We start from the raw sequence: 20,778 nt of genomic DNA, 5'->3' as shown, positions 1-20,778 counted from the left end.
CAGAATCCGAAGCAGGCTCCAGGCTCCGAGCTGTCAGCACAGAGCCTGATGCAGGGCTCAAACTCACTACCCATAAGATCATGACCTGAGCCAAAGGTGGACACTCAACTGACTGAACCACCCAGGCACCCCCATGGGCTCCTGGTTTTTAAAAAATGTTCTTGACTAAAAAAAAAAAAAAAAAAAAAAAAAGCTCTTGATGGGTCATCAAATTTGCAAACTATAAGGTATTAGAGATATTTACTATATAGTTTTTGAAGAAATATGGAATGAAAGAAGTTATTTGTAGCTGCAAACAACAGTAATGGTATATTCACCACATATCCTAACAGGGCCAGATTTGAAACACTGAAAACACACTGCAGGTGCTGGGATCAGACAACCTTAGTTAAAATGGCTCTGACATTAGTTTGGGTAACGACCCTGAGTAACCTAAGTAACCATTTAACATCTTTGTGACACTGTACCCTTTCCTATCAAAGGAGAATAATAATACACCTAGGGTTGTTAAATAAAATAATACATGTAAAGTGCTTGGTAGAGCTCCTGGTATACAGTTAGTGCTCTGTTAACATTAATTTCTTCATTGTAGTGGAATAGTAAAAATAACAGCTGTTAGGAGGATAGGCTCTAACGCTGGAATGCATGGGTTTTCATGAGTTATGACCTTGGGTTGGTTATTCAACATCTTTATGCATTAGCTGCCCTATCTATAATAAAGAATAAAAAAGGAGAGAAGAGTCCTAAAGGATTGCTGAGTGAGGACCAAGTATATTAACAGTGCCTGGCACAGAGGAGGTGCTCAAGAAATGCTAGCTGTTATTATGTATACTTAAAAAAGGACACTTGGGTGAAAAGTGATATGAAGCCTCAATCTCCTCCCTTCTCATAAAGCCCACATGTCCATTTACATGGTGTACCATACCAAATGCTGTTTTAATCATGTCACGGAAGATTGTGACATTGTTTTGGAGCCTAAATCTAAGGAGACATCTTTGATCCATGTCATCTCTTAATAAATGAATTCCCAATGTCACTGGATTAATAAAAAACAATAAAGTGATGGCAATATACCAGTTAGAACTGATATAAGGCTCTGAGGAAAAAATAAGTTAGAAAAAATACTTTTTAAAATACTCTTTAAACACTCAAAAATACTCTTTTCAATTTAACCATGAGGGTTTTTTTAAATTTTATTTTAATGTTTATTTACTTTTTAGAGAGAGAGAGAGAAGAGCGCACGTGGGGGGAGGGGAGAGAGAGGGAGAAACAGAATTTGAAGCAGGCTCCAGGCTCTGCACTGTCAGCACGGAGTCCTGATGTAGGGCTCAAACTCAGGAACCACAAGATCATGACCTGAGCTGAAGTCAGACGCTTAACTGACTGAGCCACCCGGGCACCCCTAACCATGAGCTTAAAATGCTCTATTTCAGGGGTGCCTGGGTGTCTCAGTCGGTTAAGCGTCCGACTTCGGCTCAGGTCATGATCTCGTGGTTCATGGGTTCAAGCCCCGCATCAGGCTCTGTGCTGACAGCTCAGAGCCTGGAGCCTATCTTTGGATTCTGTGTCTCCTTCTCTCTCTCTCTGTCCCTCCTATGCCTTCTCTCTCTCTCTCTCAAAAATAAATTAAAAAACAAAAAAAAAATTTTAATGCTCTATTTCACTTCACACATACCAGCTGTGGACGCTTCTTATACACTGTGCACCACCACAAGCAGAATCAATGATCCTTGATGACCAACATCCCTAAGAAAATTTGTTCATAATGGTAAGATCTATATTCTTAAATTAACTTCTGTTGCCTGAAGAATAAATGCGAACTACAATAACATTAGACAGGTCTACAGATAAACATTTTGGAAATACGAGCATCGACACTTACAGTATGCACTTGTGGTGGTCGGTGATGCACTGTGAGCTGAGGTCCTGTTGATCCCAGGGTTAGTCCATTGTTTACAACATATGTAGTTGCTTGAGGCACTCGAACTGTGACACCTACAGAACAAAATTAAGGCTTTTATAAAACTAGAAATCTATTCTAAATCTGGTAAAACGCTGACTAAACACTTGAAGCCAGCAAAGTGTTGTTTATAGAATTTGGAAGGAAAAATATTTCTAACCTAGAAACCTATACTCAACTGAAGAATTAATTGAACATGAAGAGAAAGAAATTCTCCCATATGCAAGCAACCAAAAAAATCTACTTTCTCAAGTTGTCCTTCGAAGCCGTGTGCCACCAATTATGAGAGAGAAAATCAAGAAAGGGGACAATGGGAGATACAGGAAACAGGAGATCTAACACAAGAGAAAAATAAATGGAATCCCTACCAAGAGGACTATGAGAAAAAAATCCTAGAATAGTAGAACACAGTTGCACGTCACATGTAGAAGGCAAAGCGAGAACGGAACAGTGTAACTCTAATGGCAGACAAATTGAAGCTGTCTTCAAATATATCTCTGCTGTCTCATCTTTTCAACTAGGACAGAAATCTCAACTGTAAGTTATCCCTGATGTATATTAATGAGGTCCCTCACTTTCTGTCCATGCCATACTGAACAGCTGAGGATACTCAATTCACTGAACAGAAAACTATTTTGACATATATTATGGTAACAGAAGCAGACTATTTTTTTAAGCGTTTACTTAAATTCTAGTTAGTTAATATATGGTATAATATTGGATTCGGGAATAGAATTTAGTGACTCATCACTTACAGATAACAGCCAGTGCTCATAACAACAAGTGCCCTCCTTAATACCCTTTACCTATTTAGCCCATCCTCCACCCACCTCCCCTCCAGCAATCCTTAGTTTGCTCTCTATATAGTTAAGAGTCTCTTACGGTTTGCCTCTCTCTCTTTTCTTCCCTTCCCCTATATGTAAATCATTTTGTTTCTTAAATTCCATGAGTGAAATCATATGGTAATTGTCTTTGACTTACTTCACTGAGCATAATACACTCTAGTTCCATCCATGTTGTTGCAAATGGCAAGATTCCGTTATTTTTGATGGCTGAGTAATATTCCTCTGTGTGTTGTTTGTGTGTGTGTGTGTGTGTGTGTGTGTGTGTGTGTGTGTGTGTTTGTGTACACACACACGTACACCACATCTTCTTTGTCCTATCATCAGCAGATGGACATTTGGGCTTTCTCCACTGTTTGGCTATTGTTGATAGCCAAATTGGCTACTATTGATAACCAATAATAATATCAATATTGGTGTAGGTACCCCTTCAAATCAGTATGTTTATATCCTTTGGGTAAATATCTAGTAGTACAATTGCTGGGTTGTAGGGTAGTTCTATTTTTAACTTTTTGAGGAACCTCCATACTGTTTTCCAGAGTAGACGTACCAGTCTGCATTCCCACCAACAGTGTAAGAAGGTTCCCCCTTTTCCACATCCTTATCTATATTTGTTGTTAACAGGTATGAGGTGCTATCTAATCCTGGTTTTGATGAGTGATGATGAGCATCTTTTCATGTTGTCTGTTGGCCACCTGGATGTCTTCTTGGGAAAAAGGTCTGTTCAAGCCTTCTGCCCATTTCTTAACTAGATTATTTGTTTCGGGGTGGTGAGTTTGGTAAGCTCTTATAGATTTTGGATACTAACCTTTTTTTTTTTTTTTTTTAAAGTAGGCTTCATACCCAGTGTGGAGCCGACACAGGGCTTGATTGTACAACCCTGACATCAAGATCTGAACTGAGCTGAGAGTCGGATGCTTAACCAACTGAGCCACCCAGGCGCCCCTGGATACTAACCCTTATCAGATATGTCATTTGCAAGTATATTCTATTCTGTAGGCTGCCTTTTAGTTTTGTCAATTGTTTCCTTTGCTGTGCAGAAGCTTTTTATCTTTTTTTTTTTTTTCAACGTTTTTTTATTTATTTTTGGGACAGAGAGACAGAGCATGAACGGGGGAGGGGCAGAGAGAGAGGGAGACACAGAATCGGAAACAGGCTCCAGGCTCTGAGCCATCAGCCCAGAGCCTGATGCGGGGCTCGAACTCACGGACCGCGAGATTGTGACCTGGCTGAAGTCAGACGCTTAACCGACTGCGCCACCCAGGCGCCCCAGAAGCTTTTTATCTTGATGAAGTCCCAATAGTTCATCTTTGCTTTTGTTTCTACTGCCTCCAGAAACATATCTGTAAGAAGTTGCCATGGCTGAGGCCAAAGAGGTTTGCTGCCTGTCTTCTCCTCTAGGATTTTGATGGCTTCCTGTCTCATACTCAGGTCTTTGGTCCATTTTGAATTTATTTTTGTGTGTGGTGTAAGAAAGTGATCCAGTTTCATTCTTCTGCATGTAGCTATCCAGTTTTCTGAACACCATTTGTTGAAAAGACTGTCTTTTTTCCATTGGATAGTCTTTCCTGCTTTGTCAAGTATTAGTTGACCATATATAGTTGTGGGTCCATTTCTGGGTTTTCTATTATATTCCATTGACCAATGTGTCTGTTTCTGTGCTAGCACCACCCTGTCTTGAGGACAATAGCTTTGTGATATAGCTTGAAGTCCAGAATTGTGATGCCTTCAGTTTAGCTTTTCTTTTTCAAGACTGCTTTGGCCCTTTAGGGTCTTTTGTGATTCCATACAAATTTTACGATTGTTTGCTCTAGCTCTGTGAAAAATGCTGATGGTATTTTGATAGGGATTGCATTAAATGTGTAGAGTGTTTTGAGTAGTATAGATATTCTTCCAATCCACGAGCACAGAATGTTTTCCCATTTCTTTGTGTCCCCTTCAATTTCTTTCGTAAGTGTTCTACAGTTTTCAGAGTACAGATGTTTTACCTCTTTAGTTAGGTGTATTCCTAGGTATCTTGTGGGTTTTGGTACAGTTGCAAATGGGATTGATTCCTTGATTTATCTTTCTGCTTCTTCATTATTCGTGTATAGAAATGCAACAGGTTTCCATACAGCAACTTTATATCCTGTGACTGCTGAATTCATGTATCAGTTCTAGCATTTTTTTGGTGTAGTCTTTTGGGTTTTCTACATAGAGTATCATGATGTCTGCAAATAGTGAAATCTGGACTTCTTCCTTGCCAATTTAGATGTCCTTTATTTCTTTTTGTGACAGTGAAACCCATGTCTTGTTCCTGACCATAGAGAATAGTATTAGCTGTGGGCCTTTTGTATATGGCCTTTATGATATTGAGGTATGTTCCCTCGATCCCTGCTCTGTTGAGGGTTTTTATTAAGAATGGATGCTGTATTTTGTCAAATGCTTTTTCTGCATCTATTGACAGGATCGTGTGGTTCTTATCCTTTCTTTTCTTTTTTAAAATGTTTTATTCATTTTTGAGAGACAGAGAGACAGAGTGTGAGCAGGGGAGGGGCAGAGAAAGAAGGAGACACAGAATCTGAAGCAGGCTCCAGGCTCCGAGCTGTCAACACAGAGCCCCATGCAGGGCCCGAACTCATGAACTGAGATCATGACCTGAGCTGAAGTCGGATGCTTAACTGACTGAGCCACCCAGGTGCCCCTCCTTTCTCTCATTAAAGTGGTATATCACATTGATTTGCAAATATTGAACCACCCTTGCAGCTCAGGAATAAATCCCACTTGATTGTGGTGAATGATTCTTTTAATGTACTGTTGCATTCAATTTGCTAGTATCCTTGAGAACTTTTACATCCATGTTAACCAGGGATATTGCCTATAGTTTTCTTTTTCAGTGAAGTCTTTGTCTGGTTTTGGAATCAAGGTAATAGTGGCCTTGTAGAACAAGTTTGGAAGTTTTCCTTCCATTTCTATTTTTTGGAACAGTTTGAGAAGAATAGGTATTAACTTTTCTTTAAATGTCTGGAAGAATTCCCCTGGGAAGCCATCTGGCCCAGGACTCTTGTTTGTTAGGAGACTTTTGATTAGTTATTCAACTTCTTTGCTGGTTATGGGTCTGTTCAAATTTTCTGTTTCTTCCTGTTTCAGTTTTGGTAGTTTGTGAGCTTTGTCCCTTTCTTCCAGATTGCTCAGTTTGTTGGCATATGACTTTTCATATTATCTTATAATTGTATTTCTGTGTTGTTGGTTGTGATCTCTCCTCTTTCATTCGTGATTTTATTTATTTGGGTCCTTTCTCTTTTCTTTTTGATAAGTCTGGCTAGGGGTTTAACAATTTTATTAATTCTTTCAAAGAACCAGCTCTTAGTTTTGTTGATCTGTTCTGCTGAAGTTTTTTTCTTGTTATTTCTCTATAACTTATTTCTACCATAATCTTTATTAGTTCCTTTCTCCTGCTGCCTTTAGGCTTTATTTGCTGTTCCTTTTCTAGCTCCTTTAGGTAGGTTAGGTTGTGTATTTGAGACTTCTTGTTTCTTGAGGTGGACCTGTATTGCTATGTACTTCCCTCTTATGTCTACTTTTGCTGCATCTCAAAGGTTCTAGACTGTAGTGTTTCCATTTTCATTTGCTTCCATGCATTTTTTTTCTTCTATAATTTCCTGTTTATCCCATTCATTCTTTAGTAGTGTGTTCTTTAACCTCCATGTATTTGTGGTGTTTCCAAATTTTTTCTTGTGGTCGACTTCAAGTTTCATAGCATTGTAGTCTGAAAATATGCAGAGTGTGATCTAAGACATTAGTTGAGTCATTAGCTGAGGCCTGATTTGTGACCCAGTATGTGATCTATTCTGGAGAACGTTCCCACTCAAAAAGAATGTGCATTCTGTTGCTTTAGGATGAACTGTTCTGAATATATCTGTTAGACAATTTAGTTGCCTACTGCCTGGACCACATTCCTGCCATATACTCAGTTCCTGGCCTATCCTATAGTTCTGCCTGGCACCCTGACTATGGTGAGTGCAGTTTCCCAGAACTCATTCATGACCATACTGATTTCCCAGAAAAAAGCTCTTGTAAGCTGGAGAAAACTGAAGCCAAACTGTGAACCAGAAACTCTGCTTAGTTTATTTTCTCCTGGAAATCATCACATAATAATGACAGTTTCTTTAAAAAGCATTTAAAAATGCCCGTGTTATTAAATTTTATAAAGCTGCTTTTTGGGAAGCCTGGGTGGTTCAGTCAGTTGAGCGTCCTACTTTGGCTCAGGTCATGACCTCATGGTTCATGAGTTTGAGTCCTGCATCTGGCTCGCTGCTGTTAGCACAGAGCCTGCTTTGGATCCTCTGCAGCCCCCTCTCTCTGCACCTTCCCTGCTCATACTCTCTCTCTCTCTCTCTGAAAAATAAAATAAAAGCATTAAAAAAATAATAATAAACTTTACATATGCTTTGTATATAAACCTCTATATGCACAATATATTTTACTACCAAATATAATACATATATAAAATATGTATCTGTATGTATATATGTATATAAACACATGCGTTGTGTGTGTGTGCATGTGCACGCAAACAATAGATTTCCTTTAACATTTTCTGATCTTTTACTTCTCAGCCACCTTCCATATCTTTAAGACTCTCTCATTGGAAGCTATTCTTTACCACTATTTCCATTATCTGGGCCAAGCCACAATTGATCATTCCCACTTTAATTAGGCAATGTATCTCTTAACAGAGTAGAGACCAGTATCAAACAGAGTATTTTGAGAGTATAAGCCATAAATACAGTTAAATTGAAGACAACACCTGGAGCACAAATCATATAATATACATGTCCAATTTTTCTGGTTAAGTCTCCAAAGGGAAAAAAAACTTAATATTAGTTTTGTTATGATATTATAAGCATTTTTTCTCAATCTAATGTCAATACAAGCCAACTAAATGTTAAAGAACTACATATAACTTGGGGCGCTACACAAGAAAAGAGTCTCTTACTGTTTTGGGGATTGACCTGCCGAACAGCAGGAGCCTGCATAACAGTTCCTCGCAGGGGAGCCTGAGCTGGTGGTGCTGGGAGAGTTGTATAAACCACTTGGTGGTTTGCAGGCGCTCTCGGTACAGGGAGTCTTGTGGTCACCTGAGTTACTGGACGATGTGTTACATTCACGGTGGTTGGAGCTAATGAAAAGCAGAGAAAACATATCAAAATGCAGTTAAGTTCTATGTTAACTAAACAGTATTAATTGTAATGAATGCTGTACAAAATCTAATTAACTATAATAAAGACAGAAATACAGATAACAGTCTCTTTTTGTAATCTTGAAAGATAAAAGTAGTAAAGCCAACCAAAATTAAGAACACTATTATTACAGTCCAAGCTTCAGAAGAAAAGGCTGCCTCAACCATGCCCAATGCCTTTCCCACTCGTGTTTGACTAGGTAATAAGCACGTGAAGATAAAGACTTAAGAGCATGATCTTAAGGGAGTGACTTAAAACAGCAAATTTTCACTCCTTAATGTTTAATTATTCCTAGTAGAGTGGGATTTGGGCCCCTTTAGGCTTTCTACTAATGGCATAAACCCAAGAGTAACTGTATACTCACAGTTCACGAAACTGGCTAGCTATTGTTACTGACATTTTCTTTAGGTGAACTGAGCCATCTCTTATTCAAAACAATAAAACATCAACTAAAATACAGAATTCTTCCTTCTCTACTCCAGCATTCCTCCCAATCTATGTTCCAAAGAACATTCATACCTTGAGTGATATTAACATATATCTATCAAAAAAGTCCTAAATGTTCACCGACAGCATGGAACTATAATAATTACTTTAGGAGTTAACATTTTCTTGTTAATAACTTTCTGAATTACTATCACATTTTACAAATGATCACACATTAACTATATAATAAAAATAATAAATCTACTTTTATATGGAAAAATGCATTCTATAATAAAATAAATTTGTAGGTAAACAGTGGATATGACAAAGATAAAAAGGTTTTCTTTACTAATGGCTTACTTACTAAAGTCTTTAGTCTTTACACATCTGAACTTTCAATGTGAGCTTTTAGAAAGGGGAAGAAAGTATACAAGGAGGAATGCTTATCTCTTCATCTCTTTATTACCCATTTTATTTTCTATACTACATATGATTTGTTTGCATAATTGAGATTTCTTCTAAGTTATCTAAATTCATGACTTACACTTTGATTTCACTAGATAAAATTCCATGTGAACTCAATGTTTTCCTTAACAAGAAAAGTCCTTATTTAAGTATTTTGCAGATAAATCTTTAATGATGGGCCATTTTATAAAAAAAGGCAAACCGTCTTGATTGGCTTTCAAACAGTTTAGGAGATCTAGGGTACATCTTGAAAATGTCAGATTTATAACTTCTGGAAAGGCAGTCAGTAAAATATTAGTATGTATCTCCCAATGATAGTGTTAGGCCAGTTAAAACTAGTTCAAGTTAAGAATCATTTAAAATTTCTTATTTCATCAGTCACTTATTACTTCAAGAACCAGAACAAATCATTACACCCATCCCTTCCAGAGAAACTATATTCATTTCTGCTGCTTACAGTGGCAGATGACAAAGACATATACAATTTTTCTTCTTTATAACCACTCCGTATCAGTGCCATTACTTAAGATGGTCAGCAAAACTGAGTTATACTCCATTCAAAAAGATGCACTGTCTTCAAAATAACAGAAAATTATCCTTAATCTCCTGTCTATTCTTTCCACTTAATTCCATAGTCGTATTTCACTGGAGGCAAAACTGAAAGCTTCAACTCAATGATTCAGCAAGTCTACCTGTAGGTAGTAAATGTATGGTTGTCTGTGATGGTCCACTTGTTGGCACCCCAGATGGTTGAAGAGGTGGTGCTGGCTGGATGGGTTGCAATGGTCGAGACACAGGCTGAGAAGAACCCACGGTTGACACAGGGGTATGATTTAGCTTTTTCGGGTCTATTAATTAAAAGTGAGACATTGTGATTACTGATAGAAAAAAAATCAGAAATACAGGTTCTTCTCATATTTGTGAATTTTGTGTTTGCTTGCCCCTCAGTTACAATTACCACTAAGAAAACAATTTATTTCCAATTTAATTATGTGTATATTTGCTAGGTTGAAACACCACATCACAACCTTAAATAATTCACTGTTGGTTCTATCACATCTTCTAATTCACATTTACAGAGATATAATCTTACATTTTTTTATGAATGAATACTATTTTTGAACTCAATACAATATCATGTCAATCAGAGTAATTTCATTTCCTAAGTCATATATATCTATGTATCTATTATCAAGGACAATCTCCTAAACAAATACCTATAAATCAATGAGCTTTTCACCAGCAATCTTGAACTCCAATTACTGTTGTTTAGGTTCTTTTGTTTGATAAGACAGATGGTTGCTTATTTACACTACCCAGTCTTTAAAATAAGATAAGATTAGATAGTGTCTAATCTCAAAAAAAGTCTTATATAGCCTATGGAATAAATGTTTGCATCTCAGAACAAGCCTTAAATACTAGGTAACCACTATATGGCATAATGTAAAGAGTATAACCAAAAGCCCTCTGTCCAAAATGATCCCCATTGATTTCTGTCCTAAGGAATTCTGCACTAAAATGTAAATAAAATTTAAGGCTGTAGCTATGTTAATTGGGTCCTGATGGAGGGAGGACAGTACAATGGAAAAATTTAAGGTGCAAAGCTGGGGCCATAGGAAAAGACCCCATGAGGCAGGGATGCTAGAAAGGGAGCAGTCAGAGCACTGAAAACTTTTAGAATCAGCCCTCACTGTGTCCTCTAAAAAATAACAAGTATTTATTTTCTCCTTTAGGGATTCATTATATTTAGACTTGTCTATAAAAATAAAAAAAAGAAAAATCAATGCAAATAATTTGAAACCTTTTATGTAAAAAATAAGCATAGTGGTATGAATTCAATTCTGACAAATGATGGCATAAATCTTCCAATTTTATATCAGTTATACAAAAAAATTGACTTCCTATCACATAATCAGCTTGTTTTCCTAAAACCAATGAATCTTATTCCCTAAAATATTTAAACTTTAGGTGATTTTTTTTTTATTTTTTTTTTTCAACGTTTATTTATTTTTGGGACAGAGAGAGACAGAGCATGAACGGAGGAGGGGCAGAGAGAGAGGGAGACACAGAATCGGAAACAGGCTCCAGGCTCTGAACCATCAGCCCAGAGCCTGACGCGGGGCTCGAACTCACGGACCGCGAGATCGTGACCTGGCTGAAGTCGGACGCTTAACCGACTGCGCCACCCAGGCACCCCAACTTTAGGTGATTTTTAAATTTAATGTCTTTAACATAACAATTAGCCGACTACCTTATCTTAGTTTTTCCATATGCATTATATAATTATCACAACACAGTTTCACAGATATGTCTGTGAATAGTTGTGCAAGTAAGTTTGAGAAATACTTTATATCTTGAATTTCTCTTGGAAAAATTATAGATTAACATAGAAAAGCTCAGAGAAGTCTGTATAAAAGGAAAAAAAAAACATACAATTTTGTTTCATTCAGCATTTCTCTAAGTATATTTAATTACTGAACTTTTTATTCAGATTACCTATTAACATTGGAGAAGAATAAGAATATTGGTTGTAATTTCTAAATACTGTAACTCAAAATAATATTGAAGAATTTGGTGTGCAGGTTTTTAACATCACCTTCATTTTTGTTTATATAATACTAAATAAAGAAAATTAATTCAAATAACCAGAATTAAATGTATACACACGTGATAGTACCTACATTAAAGGGCACCTGAATGTGCATGTGTGCACACACATACATATGCAGAAAGAACACTTAATTTAGAGTCAGAGGACATGGGTTTGATCCCCAGCTCCCTAATTGACTCTGACTTGTTCTCTTTGAATCTACTCTCAACTATAAAATAGGCATTATATGGTTACTGCAAAGATCAAGTGAAATAAGATATAAAAAGAGGAGTGTTCTAGAAGTTAAACAGTCTCTTAACTGCTCTGTTTTTCTCTATGCTTTGTTCATATTCATCAAGATTAGATTTCAATTTTTAAATTCTAATATAAAAAACTCTCTTTCTAACATAGATACAAATATATCAAGCATAATGCTGTAGATATCTGTCTTCACTGATTATCATACTGAATTAAGAGAAAAAAATGCTACAAAGCATTCCTTGGTACTGGTACCATTACTTATAAGTACCTTGTGAAGCTCCATTCTCTTCATCATCCATTGTAAGATCAATGACACCACCTGAATCACTGCCTGTGGCTTTTCCACTCTGAAAAACAAAATTTCTGTATTTTGCAAAGGAAACTCTAGCAGACATAGAGGAAAACTAAAATACTAAGGGGCAACAAGAATAAATGAGTAGCCTGGTTCAATCTGGACCCCCCCTAAAAGGCACTACCTGAAAAAAAAAGAGTTTGTCAGATAAATGATCCCCGAATACGCATAACATGTGTCATATAAAAAATAATTGTGAAACATTCTCACAAGAAATTCTACAAGTTGTTTTTTTTTCTCTAAATCTGTCAATTGCATAGAGCTATTAAAGTGATTAGGTACTTTAACTGGTAAGTGACTAAACGCAAACACTATATATTTTCCAACATTTAAAATGTTGATGAATTCTACAAACATTACATTAATATTATTTACTACACTAATATTAATACCAATATTAATTCACCAAAGTGCCAAAAGCAACTTCAAAGCTAGAATTAAGTTACATAAAATGACCTATGTTTCTTCCCTAAAAATTTTACATGGTAGGATAAGATATGGTGTGCTATACTATTAACTGACATCCAATTTGACCAAAGTCAACCCATTGTCCCAAATCATTAGAAATGCAATTAAAACAATTTTTTTTAACTCCACAATAGCAGCAAAAAAGGAAAGTAGTACAACACAGACCTAAAGAACCAGTATCTTTGAGTCAAAAAGACCGATGGCATCTTTTAGTTCCAACACATATTAGCTATGTAAATTTATGTTAAAAGGTAATATCCTCAATTTCCAAAGTATGGATATACGATCTGTTATGAGGACTAATCCAAATATGCATAGAAAGAGCTTAACACTAGGCATAACACGTGCTGTGTAATAAATGCTAATCATAATTACTTTATACCATACTGAGATCAGCTCCAAATGATTAAGGTTTTTAAAAACTGCAAAACTCAGACCTCACAAAATTAAAGGAAACAATGCCTTGACATTAAAAACTTCAGGCCCAATCCGAAAGTAATGATGTAATTCTAAATCTTTCTATGATGATGACTTCATTGAAAATGACTTGTCAACACACACCACAATCTAAAATCCAAAACTAAAAGTTCTTAAATCCTTAAAGAATGTAACAGAATCCACTTGCTGCAGTGTATTTTATAAGGTCCACTTTTCAAAATTTTCTAAATTTTAAATTTATCAAAAATTACTAACCATGCAAAGCCCAGTAAAAAGAACCCAACTAAAGACAAAAGACAGTCAACAGAAAATAAGTCCAAGTAGAACCAGATGTTGAATTCAGCAAAGGTTTAAAAGCAGCTTTAAAAAATAGGTTCAAAGAGGGGTTGCTGGGTGGCTCAGTTGGTTGAGCAACCAGCTCTTGATTTTGGCTCAGGTCATGATCTCAGGATTGTGAGATCAAGCCCCACATCAAGCTCTGTGCTGAGTGTGGAGCCTGCTTGGGATTCTCTCTCCCCCTCCCTCCCTCTTTGCCCTCCCCCCTCTCTAAAAAAAAAAAAAGTTCAAAGAAATTAAGGAAAATACAATATTAATGAATGCACAAGTAAGCAATCTCAAAAGTAGAAACTGAAATACAAAGACAGAAATTCTAGGTCTGAAAAGTATGATTAACTTAGAATAATTTTCATTGTATTAAAAAATATTGATGGAAACCCATTATCCCTGAGGACTATAACTGGAATTTTACTTTGAAATAGAAGGAAAAAAATCTTACCTGTGATGTGCTATCAGCTGCTTTCTTATTAACAGAAGCATCTATTGTTTTGTTTGTCTGGTTTTCTGAGGAGTCAAAAAAAAAAAAAAGCCATTTTAAAAGCACCTACAAAACGTAAAAGGGTTGGTTGTTTTATATGCAACAATTCATGTAACTTTCTCCAATTATTTTTTTTCTGTCAACATGTCATATATGCAAATGAACTCTCTCATAGACCACTGCTACAGTAATTTTCAAAAGAGCAAATTTACAATAGAGAAAAAAATTTCACATACCCATTGCCCAGAATATTTAATTCTATCTTAGGGAATATCTTTGGAAATAATTTAGGATATGTATAACTTAAACGTCCTCACATAAGTAAATGGTTAAATAAAATACAATTTTTCCATACTATATATCTTTGGAGAAAAAGATTTAATGACATGGCAAAAAGCATAATAAATTCATTAGCAAAATCATTACACGAGGATTCTGAGAAAATTTACATGCATAATCTCAGTAGTTAAATCAGATTTTTCTTTAGTCATTTTTTATATTAACTTACATTGAGTTTGTGATACACATGCATACATACACACAAAAGTTACTTCTAGAACAGCAGAGAAAATCAATCAAGTATGGTTTTCTGACTCAGCTTCTAAAGAGAAGGTATTAAACTTTATCAAATGTCTTTAGCATCTACTGAGGTAATTATTTAGCTTTTCCTCTTTGGTAATGTGGTGAATTTCCAATGCTGAAAAATTCTTATCCTTGCTTTCTGTAGATAGTAATATTCTTGGTTAAAATATGGGAATTCTTTCATTTCAAATCATCAGAACACATATAAAGTAAATTATGCTAAACGGAAACAGTACTATGTATTTCATTATATATAAAATACACACATACACACACACACACACCTGTATGTCAAAAAATTTTGGATAAACATCTACCTATTAAAAGAGGGTTTTCCAGGCTACAGAAGTAAAAACGAGGCCCTTATAATTTCTCCCTACCCTTTTTAAATTATCTTAGTTTTCTTGTAGGAAGAATATATTAATATATTCCTTACTTTAAAAAAAAAATATCTTAAAAGTACTTCATTTATAATGCATCAGCATCTGTTCTGGACTGTGAAGTTCCTGAAATATTACTTAGTAAAAAACAAATTCCATTTTACCAATCCTACATGGCAGAGTATTAATATACACTGATGACATTACAAAACATCAGTGATTTACCACCAAAGTTTTTTATATATAATGTTTGAATATATTCATTTGGGCTTAGAAGGATTTTATTCCCATAACTGTAATAATCTTCCTTAATCTAGGTTTTTAATTAATATTCCCTGTGCCTTTATTGTAGACTTTTTTGATTCTTAATGTAACAGTTTACCATTTCACTTATAATATCTACTTCAGATGACTGTAAATCTATCAATAAAACTGGTCAGGGTGAGAAATTAGAAATTGTACCTTAAAATCTTTCTATCATTTGGGAAGCCTATTTTACTATTCTTAAAAGATGATGTCATATTTAACCAACACTGTATTTTTACTGAAGTCATAAAAGGGTTTTTACAGAAGTGCCAATTAGTAGTATTCCTTATTAGGTGCTGGATATTTGGTGTATTAAAATGAATTGAATGCAAAACTTTTAAATCATTTTCACAACACCATCTCTCATCTGAATTACTACCACAGCTTCCTAACTGGTCTCTCTAACCCTACTTTTATCCTCGCCAAAGCATTCTTCTTATTGCAGCCAGTGTTCAGGGATGTCACACTCCTCTGCAAAAATCCTTTAATTCCTCTGCCTATCACTTTTCCATATATTATCACATACCTTTTCCAGATCTCCCACATCCTCTCACAGGAACCTCATATCTTAACATTCATCACATTTATAGTTAATTACTTATTTAATGGCAAGGTTCCCTATTTAATTGTGAGTTTGGTGAGAATAGGAACTATTTTGTACATTTCTGTGTGCCTGCAGGATTTTAGAAGAGTTATAGGTATTCAATATTTCATGAATAAATAATATTAACTACAACTTACACCCTAAATCTCCTAGCAGTCTTTAGGATGATTTTTACTTTACTATAGAAACAGAAAATACTCACTTAATACATAAGGGGACATGAACTACAATAAAATACAAATTCATGCATTCTAGTTGGATAGCTTATGTTCTCATTAAATCAATAATACCTACATAAGTATAAGACTTAAAATGTTTTAATTATAGAACTAATATATTTAGCATACTACAAATGTATTAAAAGCTGGCTTCAACCTTCATATTCAGCCAAAATTTGCCATATGGCTTCAGTTTAGGTTTTGGGAAGCCTAAATAGCTAAAGGCCTACTTTAATGTCATTGATGGCACCTCTAAAATTTTGCATGATAAAAAAATATATCATTGCATCGGATGTCATTCTTTTTTTTTTAATGTTTATTTATTTTTGAGACAGAGGGAGACAGAGAGCAAGTGGGGGAGGGCAGAGAGAGAAGGAGACGTAGAATCTGAAGCAGGCTCCAGGCTCTGAGCTGTCAGCACAGAGCCTGATGCGGCGCTTGAACCCACCAACCGTCAGATCATGACCTGAGCTGAAGTCGGACGCTTAACTGACTGAGCCACCCAAGCGTGCCACATCAGATCTCATTCTAATTAACATTATGAACAGTATGCAAAGAAAGCTTATCATTCACATTTATGGTTAATATCCAATGTTACTTTCAAATGTAGGTAAGCACTCTAAATAGAACTTGAAACAATGATCGCCTTAAAATAATTTATACAATAAAGTACATAAAATGTGTTAAATAAATATGTTAAAAAATTAATTTTACGTGTAAGTATAAATGTATATTATCACATAAGTAGAATGACGTACTGATTAAAAATGATTGTGAAAATTATTAGTTTTACATACAAAACAATTAAGAACAGTCAAGTCATTAAATGAATATGAAACAAACTGACACTATGACTAATAGAATACCTTAGCTAGGTAATTTTGGGAAACATATACCCTTTGTGTCAACAAATGTTCATAAATATTTTAAGAAAACAGAATAATTAAATTATAACTCTGATACCTGTAGAAGTATTTAGGGTATGAGCATTCACAAAACTAAACAATATCTTTTAAGTTATTTATTTCTTTTCAGGCCATGGTCTTTTAGGAAAACTTCTATATTTAAGGATTTGTCTTATTTTGTGACCATGAATTAAAAAGTGTCAACTTAGGCTCAATCTTTCATAAAGTAGAAAAACTCAAAAATCACATAAAACAATGTCTAGGAGAAATCACCTTCTACCTGACATATTAAAAAATACTAAGGATTAGAAAAAAAGAAGTTAAAGAAAAATGAAGTAACCCCCTTAAAATCTTGTTCACTGACATCATTTAAAAAGCAAGTATCTTTCAGTGCTGCAAACATGGATTAGAGTGTCTAAAGAATAATGTGGTAGCAGATAAGGCTAACAAATACTGTTACTGTACTATGCAAGCATTTACATTTTAAATACTCATATTAATAATTGCATTTTTATATAAAATTTCAGATTTCTTCTTATATCCCAGATGTAAATTTGTATGAAGCTGATATTTAGCTCCAGTCCACTGTTAATTCTGATCAGCCACTCATTTATTCTCTCAACAGCCTTGTGAAATACAAAATACAATCACTATTTATATGAGTAAATATACTTGAAGGGCAAATACACTACTAATGGCTACATGGGAAATTAAAGAAAACAAAAGGCTTGTATATCTCACTTACAAAAGTAATTTTGTATTTTAGAATGTTTCTTATATTTCATGGTCACTATATCAATAAGAGATATTACAACAATTTCACTATACACATTATGCCTACCCATTTAGCCACTTTACAATAGTGGAAATAAATGTGAGGCCAGAAATGAAGAATAAGTAAGTTCAATAACGCATACAAAATGTGTGCTTTCTAAAGACAAGGAAGACATAGAGTTTTACAGATTTTAAATACAGGTAAAATCCATTTCTCCTTTTTGCAATTCTGGAGAGTATACAGACATATACAAACATAATCATATACTACGTCACAGGGGAAATATATAAAAGATAAAACAAGAAGCAAACATTTTATAATAAATTAGAGAGAAGAACCTATTTTTAAATTGTTCAAATTTAGAAGACGTGAGTGATGAATGCACAAAGGATTTTTCCACATGGGTAGGGAAGATATGTTGTTTGTCATTTCCTCTTATATGCATATATTCTGTAAATTAGATACTTTAAAATAAATTTGTTCTATTCAGATATTCCTGCCAAACGCATAATAAAAGAAATTCATAATGCTTGCCTCAAAGCCTAAAGGAAAAATTTCACCCAGATTAGGAAAAATTACTAAAAGCTACATTACAAATGCTAACTTTTCATTCAAAATAAACTGTATCTCAAATACCATTTTAACAACATCATTTCTTAGGTAGCTAAAAACTTACTAAAAGTAATCTTCAGGGTATTCTATTTACTTTCTTCTTCAAATAAAGATAGCACTTCCACAAACACAAATATTCAATTATCTAAAGGCCATTAACATGCTTGTATTTCTATTATTAAGCCTATATATAGTGACTTACCAATTCTTGGGGTAGTAGTGCTGCTCTGTTCTGCAGGAGACGAAGTACTAAAAGCAGAAATTGGAATTTTCATCTGTATAGGACCTCGATTATTTGATGGACTATAGAGTCCCGATGGGCCTACTGTAGGTAAAGAAGTCCTTGTGGCTTGTACAATAGAGTGTGCTGTTGGAACAGCCTGTACAGCAAGTGTTGTTCCTAAGGTTGCAGCACTGGCAGGAGAGTTCCTTTGAATACTAGGACTGGCCACAGAAGGAACATTGTTTGGTTTAGAGGGGTTTGGCAAGGCTGGCAAGGATACTGGATTTTTGGTGAGACCACTCACAGTAGGTGGGCTTTGTACAGAAATGAACTCAACGTTGCCAGACGGTTGATTGGTCACTAAAGTCCCTGGATGGCTCTGTAGGAGTTGAGGCTGGGAGGATACCGCAACAGGTACATGCAAAATCACTGGTAAAGGTTGTAAAGAGATTGTAGGTTGGGGATTTCCACTAGGCACCTGAGTAGTAGCAACTACTGTAGCTGTGTTGGGTGCAGGAAGAACTGACGTTGCTGTCAGAGAACCCGAAGTAACTGGAGTCTGCAACTTAGGTTGACTACTGACAACTGTTGGAGGAGTGACAAGATTGGTTGAAGATACTATAGAAAGAAAAAAGAAGTCTCAGTTTAAATGGCTGTCTTCATTTATCAGCTAGGATAATACAATACAATACAAATTTAATGCACTGCAATTGCTACAGTAAAGTCTTTCATAATACAATTTCTTCAAGACTTAAATTTTGGAAGTCTTTTTTAAACTTTATTTATTTTGAGAGAGAGAGACAGACAGACAGAAAGCAAGCCAGGGAAGGGCAGAGAGAGGGAGAGTGAGAATCCCAAGCAGGATCAGCACCGTCAGCACAGAGCCCAATGCAGTGAGGCTTGAACTCATGAACCACAAGACAATGACGTGAGCAGAAATCAGGAGTCAGACTCTCAACTGAATGAGCCACACGGGGGCCCCTTAGATTTTGGAAATTCTTAGAATTAAATTTATAGAAACATTTTTGCATCTATTTTTGGCACACAGCTTATGACTAATATGGAAGACTAATCTCTCAGTATCAAAACAGTGCCTGAAAATTACTATCGTCATTTCAGAGTAACTGGTAAAATGACTAAAAAACACTGAACTTGGTGAAGCTATACAGATAATTTTGAAACTACACTAAAAATATAAATGCCTTAGGACAATGACAATATGTAAACTCAAATAGACAATCTAGTTAGAATCATCACTATTAATGAATAAAGGAAGCTTGGCCATGGTATTTTATCATTCGGACCATGTGTGAAACCTCTATCTGTGGATTAAGTTTTACTGAATTACCTGGGAGGAACCAAGAAGGGGAAGCTGCCTCTACTGAAACTCTAATGACATTATACAATATAGGACATAACACACTGAAGATGGGAGATGAATTAAGAAATAAGGGAGTTAATACCAAAACCAGACAAAATCAAAATGCTGGTCACAGAAGTTTTATAGTAATTTTGGCTCAACTATTTATCTTTCTTTTTTTTTTTTTAACATTTATTCATTTTTGACAGACAGAGAGAGACAGAGCATGAGCAGGGAAGGGGCAGAGAGAGAGGGAGACACAGAATCTGAAGCAGGCTCCAGGCTCTGAGCTGTCAGCACAGAGCCCGACACGGTGCTCAAACTCACGAACTGTGAGATCATGACCTGAGCCGAAGTCGGATGCTCAACCGAATGAGCCACCCAGTTGCCCCTATTTATCTTTATTTTCATTTGAACAGGTTTCAAACTGATGACCAAGCTTCTTTCTCACTGATCTGTACTGTTTCCAAAACAATAGGCACACTAGAGCAGCAATTCTCAAAGTGTTATCCAGGGGAACACGTGCAGATTATTGAGACCCTCTCGGGGAGCTGGTAACATCAAAACTATTTTCATAACAATAAGACATTACTTGATTTTTTTCACCATGTAAATATCTGCACTGATGGAGCAAAAGCAATGGTGAGTAAAACTTGATGCCTCAGTACAAAAATCAAGGTATTGAGTGGTACCAAACTGTCAATACATTCTTTACCCCCAAATGTTCACAGTAAAAAACAAAGTCAGTTTCACTCAAGAATGTCCATGATGAAGTAGTAGAAACTATTATTAAATCTCAGCCCTTGAATACAGGTCTTAGTATTCTGCGTGAAAAAATAGGAAATCTACAACAAGCATTACCACTGCATGCCAAAGTAGCGTGTTTGGCTCAAAGCAAAATGCTTGTACTACTGTTTGAGTTATAAAACTAAGCTAACCACCTTTTTCACAGAAGACCATTTTTAGTTGGAAGAA

The 20,778-nt window shown here is 35.5% G+C and overlaps 1 protein-coding gene across 4 annotated transcripts in view; it reads right to left on the bottom strand.

Moving 5' to 3' along the window:
• Positions 1–20,778, bottom strand: part of LOC123591027 (activating transcription factor 7 interacting protein) — a 123,036-nt gene that overhangs the window by 6,618 nt on the left and 95,640 nt on the right. For all 4 annotated transcript variants that reach the window (XM_045464736.1, XM_045464733.1, XM_045464732.1 and 1 more), the window contains exons 9-14: positions 18,423–19,061; positions 13,800–13,864; positions 12,035–12,113; positions 9,608–9,763; positions 7,781–7,963; positions 1,883–1,995 (exon numbers count right to left, since the gene is read on the bottom strand). In XM_045464736.1, coding sequence (XP_045320692.1) covers positions 1,883–1,995; positions 7,781–7,963; positions 9,608–9,763; positions 12,035–12,113; positions 13,800–13,864; positions 18,423–19,061 — 1,235 coding nt within the window. The remainder of the gene's footprint in view (positions 1–1,882; positions 1,996–7,780; positions 7,964–9,607; positions 9,764–12,034; positions 12,114–13,799; positions 13,865–18,422; positions 19,062–20,778) is intronic.

Source organism: Leopardus geoffroyi, chromosome B4, assembly GCF_018350155.1.
Source record: "Leopardus geoffroyi isolate Oge1 chromosome B4, O.geoffroyi_Oge1_pat1.0, whole genome shotgun sequence".
NCBI lineage: Eukaryota > Metazoa > Chordata > Mammalia > Carnivora > Felidae > Leopardus > Leopardus geoffroyi.
This window is presented reverse-complemented; position numbering and strand designations above follow the sequence as displayed.